At 40.7% G+C, this 17,327-nt stretch overlaps 2 protein-coding genes across 3 annotated transcripts; one reads left to right on the top strand and one right to left on the bottom strand.

Annotated features, from left to right (window-relative positions):
* The first annotated feature begins 7,146 nt into the window (after nucleotides 1-7,146).
* Nucleotides 7,147-13,022, top strand: CGL1 (alpha-1,3-mannosyl-glycoprotein beta-1,2-N-acetylglucosaminyltransferase). Of its 2 annotated transcripts, none has more exons than XM_089623571.1 (19): nucleotides 7,147-7,379; nucleotides 7,506-7,556; nucleotides 8,076-8,163; nucleotides 8,463-8,525; nucleotides 8,821-8,855; nucleotides 8,947-9,023; nucleotides 9,124-9,169; nucleotides 9,281-9,343; nucleotides 9,706-9,772; nucleotides 9,833-9,901; nucleotides 10,023-10,092; nucleotides 10,185-10,246; nucleotides 10,727-10,817; nucleotides 10,921-11,014; nucleotides 11,191-11,253; nucleotides 11,395-11,433; nucleotides 11,528-11,698; nucleotides 11,805-11,932; nucleotides 12,575-13,022. In XM_089623571.1, the coding sequence occupies exons 1-18, from the start codon at nucleotides 7,311-7,313 to the stop codon at nucleotides 11,919-11,921; spliced, it is 1,335 nt and encodes a 444-aa protein (XP_089479697.1). In that variant the 5' UTR covers nucleotides 7,147-7,310; the 3' UTR covers nucleotides 11,922-11,932; nucleotides 12,575-13,022. The 2 variants fall into 2 exon arrangements, with proteins under 2 accessions (XP_089479697.1, XP_089479698.1); XM_089623572.1 differs by having other exon boundaries at nucleotides 7,148-7,379; nucleotides 12,592-13,022.
* Nucleotides 13,023-14,563: 1,541 nt separating this feature from the next.
* LOC149389402 (uncharacterized) lies at nucleotides 14,564-15,830 on the bottom strand. Its single transcript, XM_089622616.1, has 3 exons — nucleotides 15,741-15,830; nucleotides 15,278-15,658; nucleotides 14,564-15,070 (listed from the first exon to the last, which is right to left on the bottom strand). The coding sequence occupies exons 1-3, from the start codon at nucleotides 15,828-15,830 to the stop codon at nucleotides 14,564-14,566; spliced, it is 978 nt and encodes a 325-aa protein (XP_089478742.1).
* Nucleotides 15,831-17,327: the final 1,497 nt, after the last annotated feature.

Below are 17,327 nucleotides of genomic sequence, written 5' to 3'. Positions count from 1 at the left end.
CATAGCATTTCTTAACTCGAAAAGATTGTTAGTTTATGAATGTAATTAGTAAAACATAGATAACGTAGTCAAACCACGAGTGGATAAAGTAAAAGGAGATGCATGTGTATGCACATTCAAGTTCAAGAGTAGTAATATGAAAGACTGGGTATCTATCTCTAGTATCAAATTGTAAATGACCTCAACGTTGAAATATGAGTATCCTACTGTCAACCATTAAAGTCCTAACATGAGGTTATCAAGTTTTTTATGTCATAAAATGTAATACTAATGTTCTAATCTGTAGAAACTTTAGCCCTAAAGATCAATTCTACACTTATCGAACTTGCGAATCACACACACACACAAACAACAGAAAGCTATAAAGAAAAGTAAAGAGACATACAGATTTTTACCGAGGTTCAGATCCAAACCAAAACAATGGCTTGAACCCTAATCCTCGTTGAGCTCCAACCGGAAAAGCTCGTGTACTAATCTTCGAATCGATCACACCACCTCACAGATCACTTTCTTCTCTCAAGGTTCACAACCACACTCATAGTATATCAGAATCAATTACACAGTTCTCACAAAGAACTCACGATCAAGATGATCGAACCAGACTCACAATATCACTCAGAGAAGAACAAGATGAGAGAATCGCTCAAGGCCAAACAAACCCTAGCGACGAGTACAAAATGACAGAATGAGAATCGAATGAATTGAAACGACGAGTCTTCAGTCCTTTTATATGTCTCTGCAGAAGCAATCCTGATCATTGGATTAGCCGAGTATCCAGCGGTGACAGTCGTGTCTAAGTCAAATACACCAGGACTTAATGTCTCAAGTCCAGTGTCGTTTTACCTCAACAGACGACGCCTCCAAGTTGTTCCCTCGTCTAATGGGCTTAGGCTTCGACAAAAACTGTTGGGCTTCAATCCAACATAATCCATTAGAAAACAAGTTATAAACGCTCTGAATATTTGAGTTGGTGCTCAGTTCATTCCCTAAGAAACTGAAACACACCGTGAGTTTAATATGCTCTTAAATAAGCGACAATTTATGTGACCTCTCTCGTGTAATAGTCTTTCTTTAGGTCTCATGGTTGCCCATAAATACAATATGCATACGACTGGTACCGACATGTCCCAGAGACTCGGTACCCTCATACATACTACTACCTCGAGAACTCTAATCTTGAGAATTTTTCGTTCTTGTCCATCTTTTCATGGGAGATTGCTAACCTTTTTTACTCTTTATAGGTCATGTTAAGTTCATACTAAACTTAGATTGCGACATTTACAAACTAAGAGAAATTGATGAGTGGTGATGCAACAAGATGATTCATGATATTGCACTTTAAATTGTCTCAAAACTTTAAGGAGCTTAGGGCTGGAATGAAAATCATATTGTAGTGTGTTTTCTCAATTAATCAACAAAGATTACCTAATGGGGATAATCCACCACAACTATTTCCCCTACTTTAATTGTTTGAAGCCAATCATCATTGTCGATTGATTGCGCTCTATAACACAAGCCTAATGAAATAATTCCTCGAACTCCTCCCATGTTAGATTTTGGCCTCCATCGCCATCATTTACTATTTTCTACGCTCTAAGGCCAAGTCTTCAAAATAATACGTCTCAAAGCTAATCTAGTACTTTCATAGATTCCATCTTGTCAAGCTTTTGTTTCGTAATCTTCAACCACCTCTAAATGACAATCGGGCAGGATAGACCATGAAACTCTGATAATTCTCATTTTAGAAATCCAAGAGTAGTGTCTAATATCGAGGCTAAGTTTTTTGCTGCTTACTTTTGTGTGAGGCTATAATGCAGTCATCAATTGTTCCAAGTTAAAAATCGGCAGAGCATCGACTTTTTCATTTGTTAGTGCCTGACCATTTACCATTGATTACACAAATTAGGCTCAAAATTAGTCTCGATTATATAAATAAGAAACTCCAAATCATATATAGTATGTATATGGCATGATAAACTTATTTAAAATGTGTCATTTAAGTAACTGTTACGGCACACATTGTTGATACATTTTTTCAATAACACTAAAGGACACGTATGTTGCGTGGGTGGACTTGGTCACGTGTCTTGTCTTGGAGGGCACAAAGTCACTTTTCTAGACCTCGAGAGGCTCAAAGAAAATCGGGGTAAGAACTCAGATATCTGAGAGTCTCAGATAGTCTTCGAATTGTGGTAAAGGGGTAGGAATCAACTCCTTTTGAAGCCAAGAAAGAGAGAGCACTTTGGGGTCTAAATTCGAAACGTCCCTCAATCCACGGTTCTAAGGAGAGATTTGGCTTAGGTTTGCCTTGGGTGAGAATTTCTTAGAGAGAAATGGTGATGGAGAGGGTGTATTTATAGAGTTTTGAGGTTGGGTTGAGTGTGATATGAGTTTTAGGGGGGTCCTATCCAAGATTAGCTAAAAAAATGGTATTTTGTGCTCTTGGGTGAGCAAAACAGAGTTGGACGAGGAGAAAACGAGCCTGGGCGAGAACCCGAGCCTTCTGGGCAAGAAGAAGCTTCAAAAGGGCGGGAACCCAAGCCCACATGTGAGGAGAAGGGTTGTTGGGCCATGCAGGCAGGTGGGAGGACCATTCAGGCGAGAAGCTGTTGACACGTATTCGTCACGCGCATGGGAGAGTTGGTGCGATTGGGCGGGCGTGTGAAGGAGCTGTGTTGCACGTGTAAAGGCTGGTAGAGGGTTTTGCACATATCAAAATTAGTATGCTAAACATATTGGAATTAGTCTTAATCTTACGTGGTCTTAGACTGTTAGGTCATATTATTGGGTTTCTTTGATCCAACTATTCGAATACAATCATCATTGTCAATCGGTGGCACTCTACAACACAAGTTTGGCAAATCAATTAATTACACAAACTCATCACATGTTGGTTCTTGGCCTTAATAGTCACTATTTACCATTTCCACCAATCTAAGACAAGGTCTTTAAAACAATGCTTCGTACAACCAACTCACCATTCCCCAAGAATTTTCATCTTGTCAATCATTCGTTGTATAATAGTTATATACAGGAACAAACTCTCGTTTTATCATAATTGTAAGTATGACATTCTCTTGTTTTGCTTGAGATCTTAATCTCTTATTGCTTCTTGGCTCGAGCTCCTCTTAGTCCGATCTAGCTGATGCTTCCTTAAATATCCCTACCGTGCTCTTGTAGGGCGGGTGTATTCCTCGTCTTTTGCTCTAAATTTTGGGCTCGTACGCTTAACTTGTATCTTCTCCTCCGAAAACATCAATTACATTAGTCCCATTTAATAGATAACTTGCCCGTAGAAAAGGTTACATATATATATATATATATATATATATATATATATATATATATATATATTGATAATGTTTATCAACAACAATAGAGAAAGGATTTACAGATGGTAATTAATGCCCTTCCCTTAAACAAAAAAAAGATACAATATTCATATTTTAATATCTAGCGGTAAATAAATAAATAAAATTAAATATAAAATATAAACTGGAGGAAAATGAAAGAAATTAATGTGATTAGACCGATTAACACCTTAAATTTCTTTTAAAAAATTTGTATTTAAAAAACTACATAAATTGAGTTTTGATCTATTTTTGAAACAAAATACCATTATCTTATAAAACTTAATTTTTTTTTAATTCTCAATTCTATTTTTACTTTCAAGTTATGTTATCCGTTGTCGCTGAAATTTGAACAATGATTGAAGACTTCGGGCGAGTCGATCCAAGACCAGACCAAGTGACTGCGTCCGAGCCGAGTGTACGGAACTCAAAAGTCACAAGTGTTACTCCACTAGCTCAAGAACGTTCTTCGTTCGTCGCATAGACCTGAGAATAAGAACAAGAAGAAAATAAGCTAGAAAGGCGGCGCGCGCTCCGACGCTCGACATTAGTCTGCTTGCTATGAGTGATGTATGGGCACCGTTATTCTTTGAGAATATTGAGAAGATTTGTGCTCGATCAGAGGAAACTATGTGCAGAGGGTCCTCAGTAGCGTTTCAGAACTCTGTAATCGAGTAGAGAGTGTTTAGAATTGATTAACTTTTCCCTCTAGGTGTGAGGTCTATTTATAGGAGTTGGAGGGCTGAAGAAATCCCACAAATTTGGATTTGGGGGAGGCTAGGCGCACACGAGGAGTCTCACGCGCGCAGGGAGCTACAAGTGGCCGTGCGTGCGTATTTTCGGTCATATGTGTTTCGCCAAGCAGGGGCGCAATGCGCGTGGTTGTATGCGCGACATCGAATAAAGGCCGTGAGCGCCAAACAAAGATTTTCATGTTGGGAAGAGTAGCGCAAAGTGTACGAGCTACCGAACGGGATCGCTTAGGCTCGGGGGATCAAGAAGTGGCAATCGCTTAGGCACTCTACGCCAAGGAGCGTCATTGCGCGACAGAGTAGCAAAATGTGTACAAGCTATTGGACGTGATCGTGTAGGCACTGTGGGCCAAGAAGCAATCGCTTAGGCACGTTGGGCCAAGAAGTGTCATCGCGAGACAGAGTAGCGCAAGGCATACAAGCTACTAGATGGGATCGCTTAGACACTGTGGGCCAAGAAGCTTAATCGCTTAGGTATTCTGGGCCAAGGAGCGTCATCACGAGACAGAGTAGCACAAAGCATATAAGGTACCAGACATGATCAGTTAGGCATTGTGGGCAAAGAAGTGCAATCTCTTAGGCACTGTGGGTCAAGAAGCGTCATCGTGCGGCATAGTAATGAAAAGCATACAAGCTACCGGACGGGATCGCTTAGGCATTTTGGGCCAAGAAGCGCAATCTCTTAGGCACTATGGGCCAAGAAGCGTCATTGCGAGGCAGGGTAGCGCAAGACATACAAGCTATCAGACGGGATCGCTTAGGCATTGTGGGTCAAGAAGTGTAATCGCTTAGGCACTTTGGGCCAAGAAGCGTCATCGCGAGACAGAGTAGTGTACGGCGTACAAGAAACTGGATGGGATCGCTTAGGCACTGTGGGCCAAGAAGCAGCCGCTTAGGCACTTTAGGCCAAGAAGCGTCATCGCGAAGCAGAGCAGTGCAAGGCATACAAGCTACCGGATGAGATCGCTTTGGCACTTCGGGCTAAGAAGCACAATCGCTTAGGCACTCTGGGCCAAAAAGTGTCATCTCAAAGCAGAGTAATGCAAGACGTACAAGCTACAGACGAAATCGCTTAGATACTGTGGGCCAAGAACCACAACCGCTTAGGCACTCTGGCCCAAGACGCAAGCCGTACAAGCTACCGAGCAAAATATTGTAGACCTTTATTCTTAAAAAAGTGAACTAATTTTTATTTATTCGTTCAGATCTTAACGTAACTTCCACGAGGGAATCATAACTATATCTTCCCAGGCCATGGATTTATTGAAAGCAAAAAAATAGAATATATCCCTAGAGATTTAAGTGACGATATTGAGGGGCGGCGCGTGGTTGCCGTTATTTTCTTGGCGAGCCGCAGTGGCCAATCGGCCTGCGAGGGCGTCGAAATTTTTGATTATTTTGAGGACAAACTATTTTAGCTCACTTGCTTGGATGAGGTCTTCGATTTGCCTCCTTAGGTGTTTGCAGTCGGATATCAAGTAACTATGGTCCTTATGGAACGCACAATACTTTGTCATATCACGATGTGTGCCAAGTCTCAAGGGTGCAGGCTCGCGAAACTTTTCACACCTTAGAGTGAGAATCGTTTCAGGCCGTGTGTTCAACGGTGCGAAGTTCGTGTAGTGGCAAAACTTATCCGCTAGCTGACGCTTTGATTCCGCATGAGGGCACGAGCTATCATCAGGCCTCGATCTTTTTCTTCGTGAGTCGTGCACAATAGATTCGTCTTCCTCCCTACGACGGTTGTCATGAGACTTTTAGCTATGAATGAAGTCATTTAGGGACATGTATTTTTCTTCCAGAGTTGAGAGATTGTCAGTAAATGCCTATTCACGACCATTCACATGAAATACTGTTGTATGTGGTGAATGGGGTCTCCTTTTCCTTTGTAGCGCGAGATTCGACAGACGGAAGTCGGCTGGGAACTCCTCCGCAAAGATGTCAACCATATATGGGGAAGTTGTCTATTCTATTATTCCCCAGACCTCTTGAGTCATGTTTTGAACGGCCACGAGGTTGCAGACCTCGTTCATGAAGTCGTGAACTATGCTAGCCACGTCTGCGTGTATTGCAGAGGCACCGGCCAGGGCGAGTGGGGCACTCTTCCATCTCTCATTGGAGGCTTGGTCAATGTGGGTTGTATGGGACGGAGCAACGTCGTTTTGCCCGAGTCCGATTGCCGTCCGCTCTGCCCTGTTTTCAGGGGGAATCTGGTTTCCCGAGCTTCTTCGACAAGTGTCAAGGTGCTGCCTCAAGTCGTATGTGTGGCAAGGAGATAGTTTACGGTTTTTGTTTTCACTGTTGCAAAATTGTGGCGCCCGTGCGTCCACGGGCCGCGGTTCGGGCCTAGTTCATATGTGTTCCTGAGCGGGAGCGAGATGTTTGTGATGAAGTTGCGGGGCTTTGGGACTCATGCCGAACAACGCGCTTGTCGGCGCATCACCTAATGACGGGGATATCGTGAATGAGATCCTTATTTTGGGGTCGACAATGTCGTCGCTCTCGTTCGTGTGAGAGTGAGTGTGATCACCTTCATCCTCGTTTGTGTGAGCGTAGTGACGTTCTTCCTTGGAGCCCCTTGAGTGGGTGAAACTACGAGTCTGCCCTGCCGGGCCGAGAATGTTCTTGATGGTGACTGTCGTTTCCTTGTCTCACGAGGTGCGCTTTCCTCGAGCTCAATGATGTGAAAGTCTCACGGGTCATGCTCTAGGATCGTAGCTGCGATCTCCTTTAGAGGTAAGTCTTGATTTTTTTGAGCCAGTCGGCAGAGATTATATTTGGAGATTTTGGTGCAGGAGTGTGCACCTCCATCAGAGATGCCAGGAATTCGAGTTTCAGACATCACGATCAAAGGGTTATGCCATAATTTTTCTATCTTTCCAAGTCAGAAATGATTTTCGTGTCATTCAAATTAATTTTTTAATAAAATTTTAAAATATTGACTATTTTATAATTTTAATATTTGGCTTAGTTCGTTTAATTTTTCTTAAAAATATTATAGTCTATTTGGACAAATTCTGATGCCTAAGCTTTTATTAATCCATTTACTGCCGAATTACTGAAATTCTCAAAGAAAAAATGGTGTGAAATGTCAAAGGCGAGGAAAAAAAATTCCCGGTAGCCGAGCAGTAGAACTTGAATACAAGAGAAACTTTATTTAAAACATTTCTCGCGGGTGAAGAAGATTGATTTTCCTCCGATATAAACCATGGCTAAGATTTTCTGCGATTTCCGATTCCTTCTGTTACTCGCCGCCGCGGCTTTCTTCTACATTCAGGTACCGATCAGTCTCATCTTCTCCGTTAACGATTCATTGATTCCACATCAAAGCGAGTGCTTCAAAAGATTTGCGACACTCACATTTATATCAAATTGGTTGGACTTTTCTGTTTCTCTTTTGAAGATGAGGATCTTCATGACTCAGTCGGAGTACTCCGATCGCCTTTCCGCCGCGGTATGTCCTAGTCTGTGTCTGTTTTGGAAAACGCTAATGATTAGGTTTTTTTTTTGGTGCATCTCATGTGACGATGGTAATTGTCACTTTGATCTGGAATTCAACAAGCTAATTTCAGTTTTGGAGCTCCAAGAAAGCTGACATGAAAAACAAGGAAGTAAAAAAAAAAATTCAGAAACCTTGATTGGAATGAATTGAATAGCATGATAGGTCTTGCATTTGACACATTTCCTTGTTGTTGTAATTGGTTTTTATCTTACGAGCAAAAAAAGAAAAAAAAAAAAAAAAAGAAAAAGGTTTCTACCTCTAAATTGCTCTGTTAGTCCCTTGTCAAGTTAAAAATGTTCTTGTGACCGTACAGATTGCAAATATTTTCTGATGTATAATTCTACGTGTGATGTTTTGATTTACTTTTTTTAACCAACTTGGCTTTGCCTTTATATAAAATACTATGGTTACAGGTTGCTAGTTTCTTGCAACATCATATGAAAACTCCCATGTATGTGTTTCCCCTTACAGATTGAGTCCGAGAGCCAGTGTAGTAGACAGTTACGATCACTGATCGATCAGATAAGCATGCAACAAGGGCGCATTGTGGCCCTAGAAGGTGAAAAACTTCCCGTGTATACCGTGTTTTCTTTAAAAGGATAAATCTATTGCCATAGAAACAGTTGAATACTTTCCTGTGGCATTTAAGTAGTTTAAGACCTGGCCTTATTCGTAAAACTCAGATTCCATTTTTCCTTTTATTTTTCTCAGCAGAGCATATGTATGCTAAATGCATAGGTGGTCATATAGGAGCAATTTAAAAAAATTCTTTCTGTTTTCTATTTTCTAAGAGGCGGAAAGAAATTCAGGAAAGTATATAACTGTGCTCAGTCTCTGTCCGAAATATTTCAATTTCAGAAGCAAGAAAGCGCCAAGAAGATGAATGTGCGCAGTTGAGGGCCCTTGTTCAAGATCTTGAAAGTATGTGCTCTTCGTGAATTTTCTCGCTATGCTTTACTCTCTTAGTATATCTATCTTTCTCTTGTCAGAGTCCTATAATCTGCCTCTTTTAGTGTTATATATATATATATATATATATATATATATATATATATATATATATAATAAGGGAGATAAGACATATTTATCTCAAAGGTTAAACCAGCCAGACTTGGGGGTAATTGTAATCATAATTGGTCAGACTGGGGTGATTAATAAAGAGTTGTTATCAATTGTCTCATGGTGCTTAGTAATTTTTCTTATGTGATTCTTGTAGGGAAGGGCGTTGAAAGACTGACTGACAAACAACAGGTGAAAATGAAGATAAATTTTCTTGTGTGTCGATCATCTGGAATTTTTTTTACCTTATAGCATGTTAATGTTTATTTGCTTAATCTGTTAGGTGCCAGTAGCAGCAGTCGTGATTATGGCATGCAATCGTGCTGATTATCTTGAGAGGACCGTTCAGTCCATCTTAAAGTAAATTTTATGTTAGCAGTGTGTTTATAGTCTGACAGGAAAGCATAGTACTCATTTAAATTGATGGTTAACCTAATTACATAACTCGCTAATTCTTTAGGTATCAAACGTCTGTTGCGTCAAAGTATCCACTGTTTGTCTCTCAGGTTATTCCTACCTTATTTTTTGTAAACAGTATTACTATTGTAGTTTCTCCGCCCATATATCACTCAATTGGTAAATGGCTGAAAAAGTTTTTTGATTTATTTTTCTCTCAGGACGGATCTGATGCAAAAGTCAAAAGCAAGGCTCTTAGCTATGATGAACTCACATATATGCAGGTTATATATAAATTTGTGTACATGATGGTTTCTTAGGAATTACAAGAATGCTTTTTATATGAGTTGATATACTAAAGAAGTTGTCTGTCAAGTTATATTTTTTTCCTTCTCTTTATTATGTTAATGGTATTTTTTTTTCATCCCATTACTAATGGGGCTTTTGGTTACTGCAGTAGACAATATTTTCTCTCTAACTTTCATTTTAAATAAGATGGATCAACTGAAGGATTTGAAAGTTGAACAGTCGTACTGATACAAAGTTGAATAGTTAAGCTAATGTATGAATAAATTGTTAAATTTTTTTTATACTGATTGGCCTTGCCAGATCTAATCCGTGTTACCTTGAATTCGATAAATTGCAGCATTTGGATAATGAACCAGTACACCCTGAGCATCCAGGCGAACTGATTGCATATTACAAGATTTCCCGTAAGATTTTTATTATTACTATTGTTGTACATACTCGATGCTTATTTGCGCCATTTATAGGTCATTATAAATGGGCATTGGATCAACTGTTCTACAAGCACAATTTTAACCGAGTTATTATACTTGAAGGTAATTGTTTTTCTATTCGTTGTTTCTGAGTTGGTATTCGTTTCTTCTTTATGTTTGACTCCAGAGTTAGGAGGAAATGCGTTGGAATATAACTTTTTTTTTCTTCTTCTTCAAAACACAGATGACATGGAAATAGCACCTGATTTTTTTAGCTACTTTGAGGCTGCCGCAGATCTCCTTGATAAAGATAAGTACGTCTTATGATGAAATCAAACTCTGTGTATAGTTTTTTTTAACCAATAATTTTGTCTTAAAAGTTTTCTTTTCATCCTTATCTTTGAAGGTCTATCATGGCTGTTTCCTCATGGAACGACAATGGGCAAAAACAGTTTGTGCATGATCCTTGTGAGTTTCTTTTATGAATTTTCTGTTTATTTTACCATCTGGGTTGTAGATCAAACCCAGTTTCACTTTCATTCACATACCGTACTAGTCTAGTATGGAGTAATTATGAACAAGGTAGACTGACTAGTAGCTCAGTCAAAATAAGTTTCCGAGTCCCTCATCAATAGTTCGGAACACTAGCCTCATACTAGGTCCATGAGAAATTTGTCTTAAAGTCACCTTTCTAGGATAATCTCTTTCATCCAGAGTTTTTATAGCATAAATTATACTAGATCCATGACATATCAGTCTTCACATCACCATCTTGGTTTGAATTCATCAGTTACATCCAGTTCAACTTTCTCTGTCTCGTTTTTATTATCAAATTTTGTTTATGTCCAACTTCTATAGTCAGTCAGCTTGCTTACAATCTCACACTTCACCAAAGAAAACTGATCTATATTTTGGTGTTGTCTGTTCCGGTATTGAAATAATCTGCAGACACACTTTACCGCTCAGATTTCTTCCCCGGACTGGGATGGATGCTGACTAAATCTACATGGGATGAGCTGTCACCTAAGTGGCCAAAGGCATATCCTTGTTATTTTAGTAGTCTATGGCGTGTCTAGGTTATAATCTCATGAATACTTGTCAGTCGTACATCTTTTAAAATGTTTTCTTTGACAACACTTTACTTACTGGGATGACTGGTTGAGGTTGAAGGAAAATCACAAAGGTCGACAATTTATTCGTCCTGAAGTCTGCAGAACATATAACTTTGGCGAGCATGTATGTGAATGGCTCTTTTTTTCACTGTTCATTATTTAATAAACTCAAAACGTTTTTCTTTTGTTATGTATTTTTTTTTTTTTGCCTTTTGTTATGTATTTATTTATTAAGAAGTTAAGGTTGATATGAACTGATTGAACATTTGCACCTACTTATCTTCTTTGAAATTTCTGCAGGGATCAAGTATGGGGCAATTCTTTGATCAATATCTCAGGCCAATCAAGCTAAATGATGTTGAGGTTAGTACTAAAACCAGGTTTGTGCTTACTAATATAATATATATATATATATATATATATATTTATATATATATATATATATATTTATATATATATATATAAACCATGTTTCACACTAAATGTTAATTTCTCTTCTGAAAGATTGACTGGAAATCAAGGGACCTGAGCTACCTGATGGAGGTACTTGGATATTCATCATATGAGACTGTGTTGCTTGAATTATAATTACTGGTCGATGTAATAATACTTTTTTTTTTTCTTCAACTCTACGTAGGAAAATTATGTGAAGCACTTTGCTGAAATGGTTAAAAAGGCTAAACTTGTCCAAGGATGGGACGTTGCGTTGAAGGCTTCCAATGTTGACGGTGATGTCCGAGTAAATTATATAGATCAATCGGACTTTGAGCGTATTGCTAGTCAATTTGGTGTTTTTCAGGAGTGGAAGGTAATTTATTACTCTGCTTATTTCTTTGATCAGAACCAATTGTGTAATGTCAATTTCTAAATGAAGTATCGGTTTTCTTACTGTCTTTTTCCCCATAATCTCACAGGACGGTGTACCACGAACAGCATATAAAGGAGTAGTTGCTTTCCGTTACAGATCGTCGAAACGCATATTCCTCGTCGGCCCAGAATCTCTTGAAGCTCTTGGGATCAAAGATTCGTAATACAATACGAGGTTAGTTATAACAAATTGAACATTTTGATGAAACCAATGTTTCTTTCGATAGTCAGTTTGAAGTCCACCAATTTTAGCTACGAGACCTGTAAGGATTACTAATATATTGTCTTTTAGTGCGAATAGTGTCTGAACTGTTACGGGTGTGTCATATTGGCCCCTAAACTAATCTGATAAGAAAAATCGTACTAAAACAGTTGGTAGCATTTTAGTCATTTCCATAACTATATTAAACTTTTTTCTTAATGAAATTGATCATCTGCGGAATTTGGAACTCATATTCCGGGTTAAAGAACTTGTGAATTATATATGCGAAACTAAACAAATTATTATCTCACCTTAAAATGGCTAAATAAGTGGAACAAATTTGGATTGTTAGAGTAAGATCTGTATTTATTTTAAAAGTATGAACAAAACATAAACAAGCTCTTAAAGCTTGTAAATATATTGCAAATTGTTTAGCTGTCGGATTTCATAATTGTTTTTAATATATTAATGAAAAAGAATAGGATGTTAAACTTAATAGTTTGATGATCATTTTACCCATAAATTTAGTTCAAAATACCACTTCCATAATAGTTTAAGGACTAGTTACGCTAAAAACTTGGTTTCTCTTATTTTTTGCCACATGTTGCGGGACGGAATTCATGAACCGAAAGATGACGAGTTTGTTGTCTCTTACCTACATATGCCTTGGCTAACTTTCTACACTGACTGCTTTTTGTGGGTTGAGTTCTGAAACAGCCAACGCCGAGGACCTAGTTAATGAGATCTGGCTGGCTAGCGTGACCTATTTATGTACTTGTTTCAAATTGTATTTTTCTTAGAAAATTAAGTTATAGCGGAACAAACTGATGTTTGAACAGTTTGTATACAAAAAACTAGTTCAATTGTTTTCTATGAAGTATGGCTGTAACACGAATAAGTTGTTCTTAAAAGGGATTGTTTAAGTAGGTCTTCAAGAGATATTGAATATCTGTTGCATGACATTTTGGTATCCATACGCCAAATAGTGTAGTTTATGTCAGCTGTTATCTTTTAAATGAATGAAAAACTAGTCAAGCGCGGGATGTAGATTTGTTGTTATCAAGAGTGGTGATTCCAATTTTTCGGATTTCCTGCAAAATTTCATATAAAAACCGTCTTTCCATATTAATCAGCAGCCTAAGTCATACATGAACAAATATATTATCAATCATCATTAATCAATTTTCCCTTATGTTACTCGTCTTATGATCTTCGTGTATGAAATCGGGATCCCTATGAAATTAACTTTGAAGTAGTTATTTAGACACATGAAATGTAAAAAAAAAAAAAAAAAATGTAAGGAGTAAATGAAATGATATTGAGAAATGTTATTGTGTAAAAAATCAACTTTCTCAACCCGAGGTTCTTATTTAGATATAGAGAGAAAAAAAAGAGACTAATAACACATGAAATTCAGTTTTTAACCCAACGGTATAAAAGATTGGAAAATTATGGCTCGTTAAATTAAAATACTCCTAAAGACCAAGATGACTGAAAAAAAACTATTGGCTATACACTCTATTGTCGCATACGGCCGCAATCAAGCACCTTTTTTTTATGCGCCTGGCTTCGACGCTATACGGTCAGACACAGTAATTTTTATTTTTTTTAAAGAAAGTCACTGTGACTAATTCATAGAGGGGATATCAACTAAAATTGTTTCCCACAGAAAGGAAAGAACAGAGTCAATCTACATAGAATGGGCATTAAAGTCTAAAGCATATTTGGCTAAAAGGTGGGCTGCCAAGTTACAGGTTCTGGGAATATGAATAACAGAAAACGAGCTAAAAATGGAAGCCACTGCAATAATGTCGTCGAGGACTCGGCCGACCTTGGTCATCGGCAGGGGGCTAGAATGGAGAAGCTTCGGGAGGGTCTCGCAGTCGGTCTGAGGAGTGGGTTGCTAAGACGCCGGATTTGATGGCTAGAGCTTCCGCTAGAGTAGGGCTGAAAGCAGCGTTGCTCGGAGCGATGAACGAGCCGCGAACAGTCCCGTCGGAGGAGCGGAAGATTCCGCTGAGACCACAATGACTTCTGTCGGAGAAGAAGGCGGCGTCGATAGATAGCGCCGTAATATTAGGACCTGGCGAGGGCCATCGAGTAGGCTGAGGGTGACGAGGAGTCTGTCGGGGAGGGCCAGCGTTGGCGCATTCACGGTGCTCTTCTAGGAGACTGAGGGCATTGTTGATGGAGTCTTCCAGTGTGCTAACCCTTTTGTCGTGAGCTGCGGCATTTTGGCGATTCCAAGACGACCAGGCCAACATAACGAACATATCAAAGTCGTTGCTGCTAAGGAGATCTTTGATTCGAACCTGGAACTCTATCATGTCTCCACGGTAGCTAGTCTTGATCGAGGGCCACCATCCCGTAGATTTCCACAGTCGCTTGCTCGCCGGGCAAGCCCATAAGGCGTGAAAGGAGGTCTCGATCTCGCACGCGCAACAAAAACATCTCGGATCGATCTTCATTCCTCGGGCAGCGAGGTTCCGGCCTGTGGGGATCCAGTTCCTACACGTTTTCCAAAGGAAGGAGCGTACCTTAGGAGGAACTCGAAACTGCCAGAGTGCGTTCCACCATCGCCTAGTAGAGAGATTCGAGGAAGCTTCAACTGTTTGTTGAGAATCCGCAACAACCAGTACCCGCTTTTGGCGGTGTATTCGCCGTCTTTAGTATGGTGCCAGCAAGGAGCGTCTGGGGCAGAGTCGATGATGCCCGAAATGTGGAGAATTGCTTCGACGTTGTCGTCGCAGAAGAGGGGTCAGAGAAGTGGGACATTCCATTTGTATCGGTCGGGGAAGTACTGCTCCGACGGATCCAGAAGTTCCTTGCTCTGGGAAGCCAGCAGTCTCGGTACACGGCCACATCGAGACCATTTCTGATCCTCCACCGAGAGCCTTGATCGATAATTTCTTTACCCCAAATCAGCCTTCTCCAAAGCCCGGAGTCGTGGGTGTTCGAGGCTTCAAGGAACGTGGAGTTGGGGAAGTAGCTCTCTTTTGACACCCGGGAGGCAAGCGAGGAGGGGTTTCTGAGGGTTCTCCACCCTGTCTTGGCGAGAAGGGATTTGTTGGTCCATTCCAAGTTTCGAAAGCCGATGCCTCTGTGATATTTCTGCGCACAAATTTTATCCCACCGACCCCAATGGTCCGTTTCTTTTCTTTGTCAGTGCCCCATCAAAAGTTTGCCGAGAGCTTGTGAAGATCGTTGATGAGGCGCTTCGGGAGCTTGAAACAATGGATCACGTAGCTTGGAATGGCTTGTCTATAGCCTTGATGATAATTTCTTTCCCGGCCGCGGAGAATAAATTGCATTTCCAACCTTTGACCTTGTTCCTTGCTCTCGAATGAAGCTAAAAACTTCCACCTTACTCCGCCCATAGGAGAGTGGGAGACCAAGATATTTGTCATGGCCCTCGGTGATGTTGACTCCAATAGCTCTACCCATCATGTTACCACGGTTTGTTTTCACCGACTTCCCGAAGTTAATCTCGGACTTCTCGTAGTTGATGAGTTGATCGGAGGCACGAGCATAGGCATCGAGACAAGCCCTGACTTCCCGCCCTTCTCCTTCTGTGGCTCGGAAAAGGATCAAGTTATCGTCCGCAAAAAAAAAGATTAGAGACTTGGAGGCCGTGGTACCCAAAGCGGAGGCCTTGAATAGTCCCCATCGATTCGGCGCAGCGAAACAAGGCGGAGAGACCTTCAGAGCAAAGAAGGAAGAGGAACTGGGAGATGAGGTCTCCTTGTCGAAGTCATCATTGAGGTGTGACGTTGCATTTCACTTCTCCATTGAGGATAAAGGAGAAGTGAACAGAACGCACGCATCTCATATCTAATTCCACCCAATCCATAGCGTAACCGAGCCACCGCATGACCGCTTCAAGGAAATCTCACTCCACGCGATCAAAGGCCTTAGACATATCGAGTTTAAGGCTCCCACACTTCATGTTGCCAAACCTTCCTCGCTTTATAGTGTGAGTGCCTTCAACACCAGTGATGACGTTGTAGAAAATTTGACGGCCTTCCACGAAAGCGCTTTGATTCTCGGAAATGACTCCCTCCATAGTGCATTTTAGGCGGGAAATGATGCACTTGGAGATGGCCGTATAGACCACATTGCAAAGACTTATGGGTCTAAAGTCTTGCATTTTCATTGGGTGCTTGGTCTTTGGAATCAAAGCGATGAGAGTCTCGTTGAGGGAGCCGATATCCTTCTTGTGGTTGAGGACTTCTAGGCAAATGTCGGTGACGCTCTCTCCCACGATATCCCAAAACTTGTGGAAGAAAAGACCGGAGAACCCGTCTTTCCCGGGCGCCTTATTGGGATCGATGTTGAAGAAGGCCGCTCGGACTTCTTCTCTTGTGAACTCCGAAGTCAACCAACGATTCGTCTCCTCTGAAATGCTAATGTCTATGGAATGAGTAACACAAGCAATATTTCTCGAGGAAGGGTTAGTCGACGAGAAAATATTGACAAAGTAGCTGAGATAATACCTTCCACACTGATAGGGTCTTCGGTCCACCGATTAGCCTCGTCGTAGAATCCTTCAATTTTGTTCTTTTTGCGTCTATGCGAGGCTTTCCGGTGGAAGAACTTTGTGTTACGGTCACCTTCTCGGAGCCAAGCCACCCTACTTCGTTGCCGCCAATACACCTCCTCCTTTGCAAGGAGAGCATTAAGAGCTCTCTCTTCTCGTCGGATAGTCATGGAGTCGAAATGAGTGGAGGAGGCGTTCAAGTGGTTAAGAGATTGCTTGTGTTTTTCAATTCTGGAGAAGATCTCCTGGAATCGCTTCCTCCCCTACGTGGATAAGGCGGTGGCGCATTGAGAAAGTGATGAGTCTAGCGAGGATTGCCAATGTTGAGTGACAATAGCTTTGCACGCTTCTTCATCACACCACGCTTTTTCAAACACAAAGCGGCGGGAAATACGGGGGTTTCGGGTAGAGGGGCCTTCCGTGGAGAAAAGGAAAGGTCGGTGATCGGAAGCCCAAAGGTCGAGGTGAGTGACAGAGGCTCGAGGAAACAAGGTTCGTAATTCCTCGATGGCCACACAACGGTCGAGGCGCTCAAGAGTAGTATCTCTTCCGGGGTTTTCATGCCGCCAAGTGAAGGGGTCTCCGATATAACCCAAATCCTCTAGATGACACTCGTCGAGGGCGTCACAGAACGTAGCCATATGTGTTGGCTTTGATGCCCACAAGAAGAGTAGTAGTTATTACTTATATGCATTTGATGTAATAAAGTCTCACAAAGACTCTTGGTTGTAACTGCTGCATAATTAATAAAGAGTTGAAACTTTCATTCATTCTTCCATGTTTGTTTGAAACTTTATGATAAACCTTAGTCTTTAGTACTCCTTAAACAAA

This window comes from Urtica dioica, chromosome 8 (assembly GCF_054948205.1).
Source record: "Urtica dioica subsp. dioica isolate 48M chromosome 8, U.dioica_male_clone48M_v1_H2, whole genome shotgun sequence".
Lineage (NCBI taxonomy): Eukaryota > Viridiplantae > Streptophyta > Magnoliopsida > Rosales > Urticaceae > Urtica > Urtica dioica.
The sequence above is the reverse complement of the archived record's forward strand: the minus strand, read 5'-3'. Positions and strand labels throughout refer to the sequence as shown.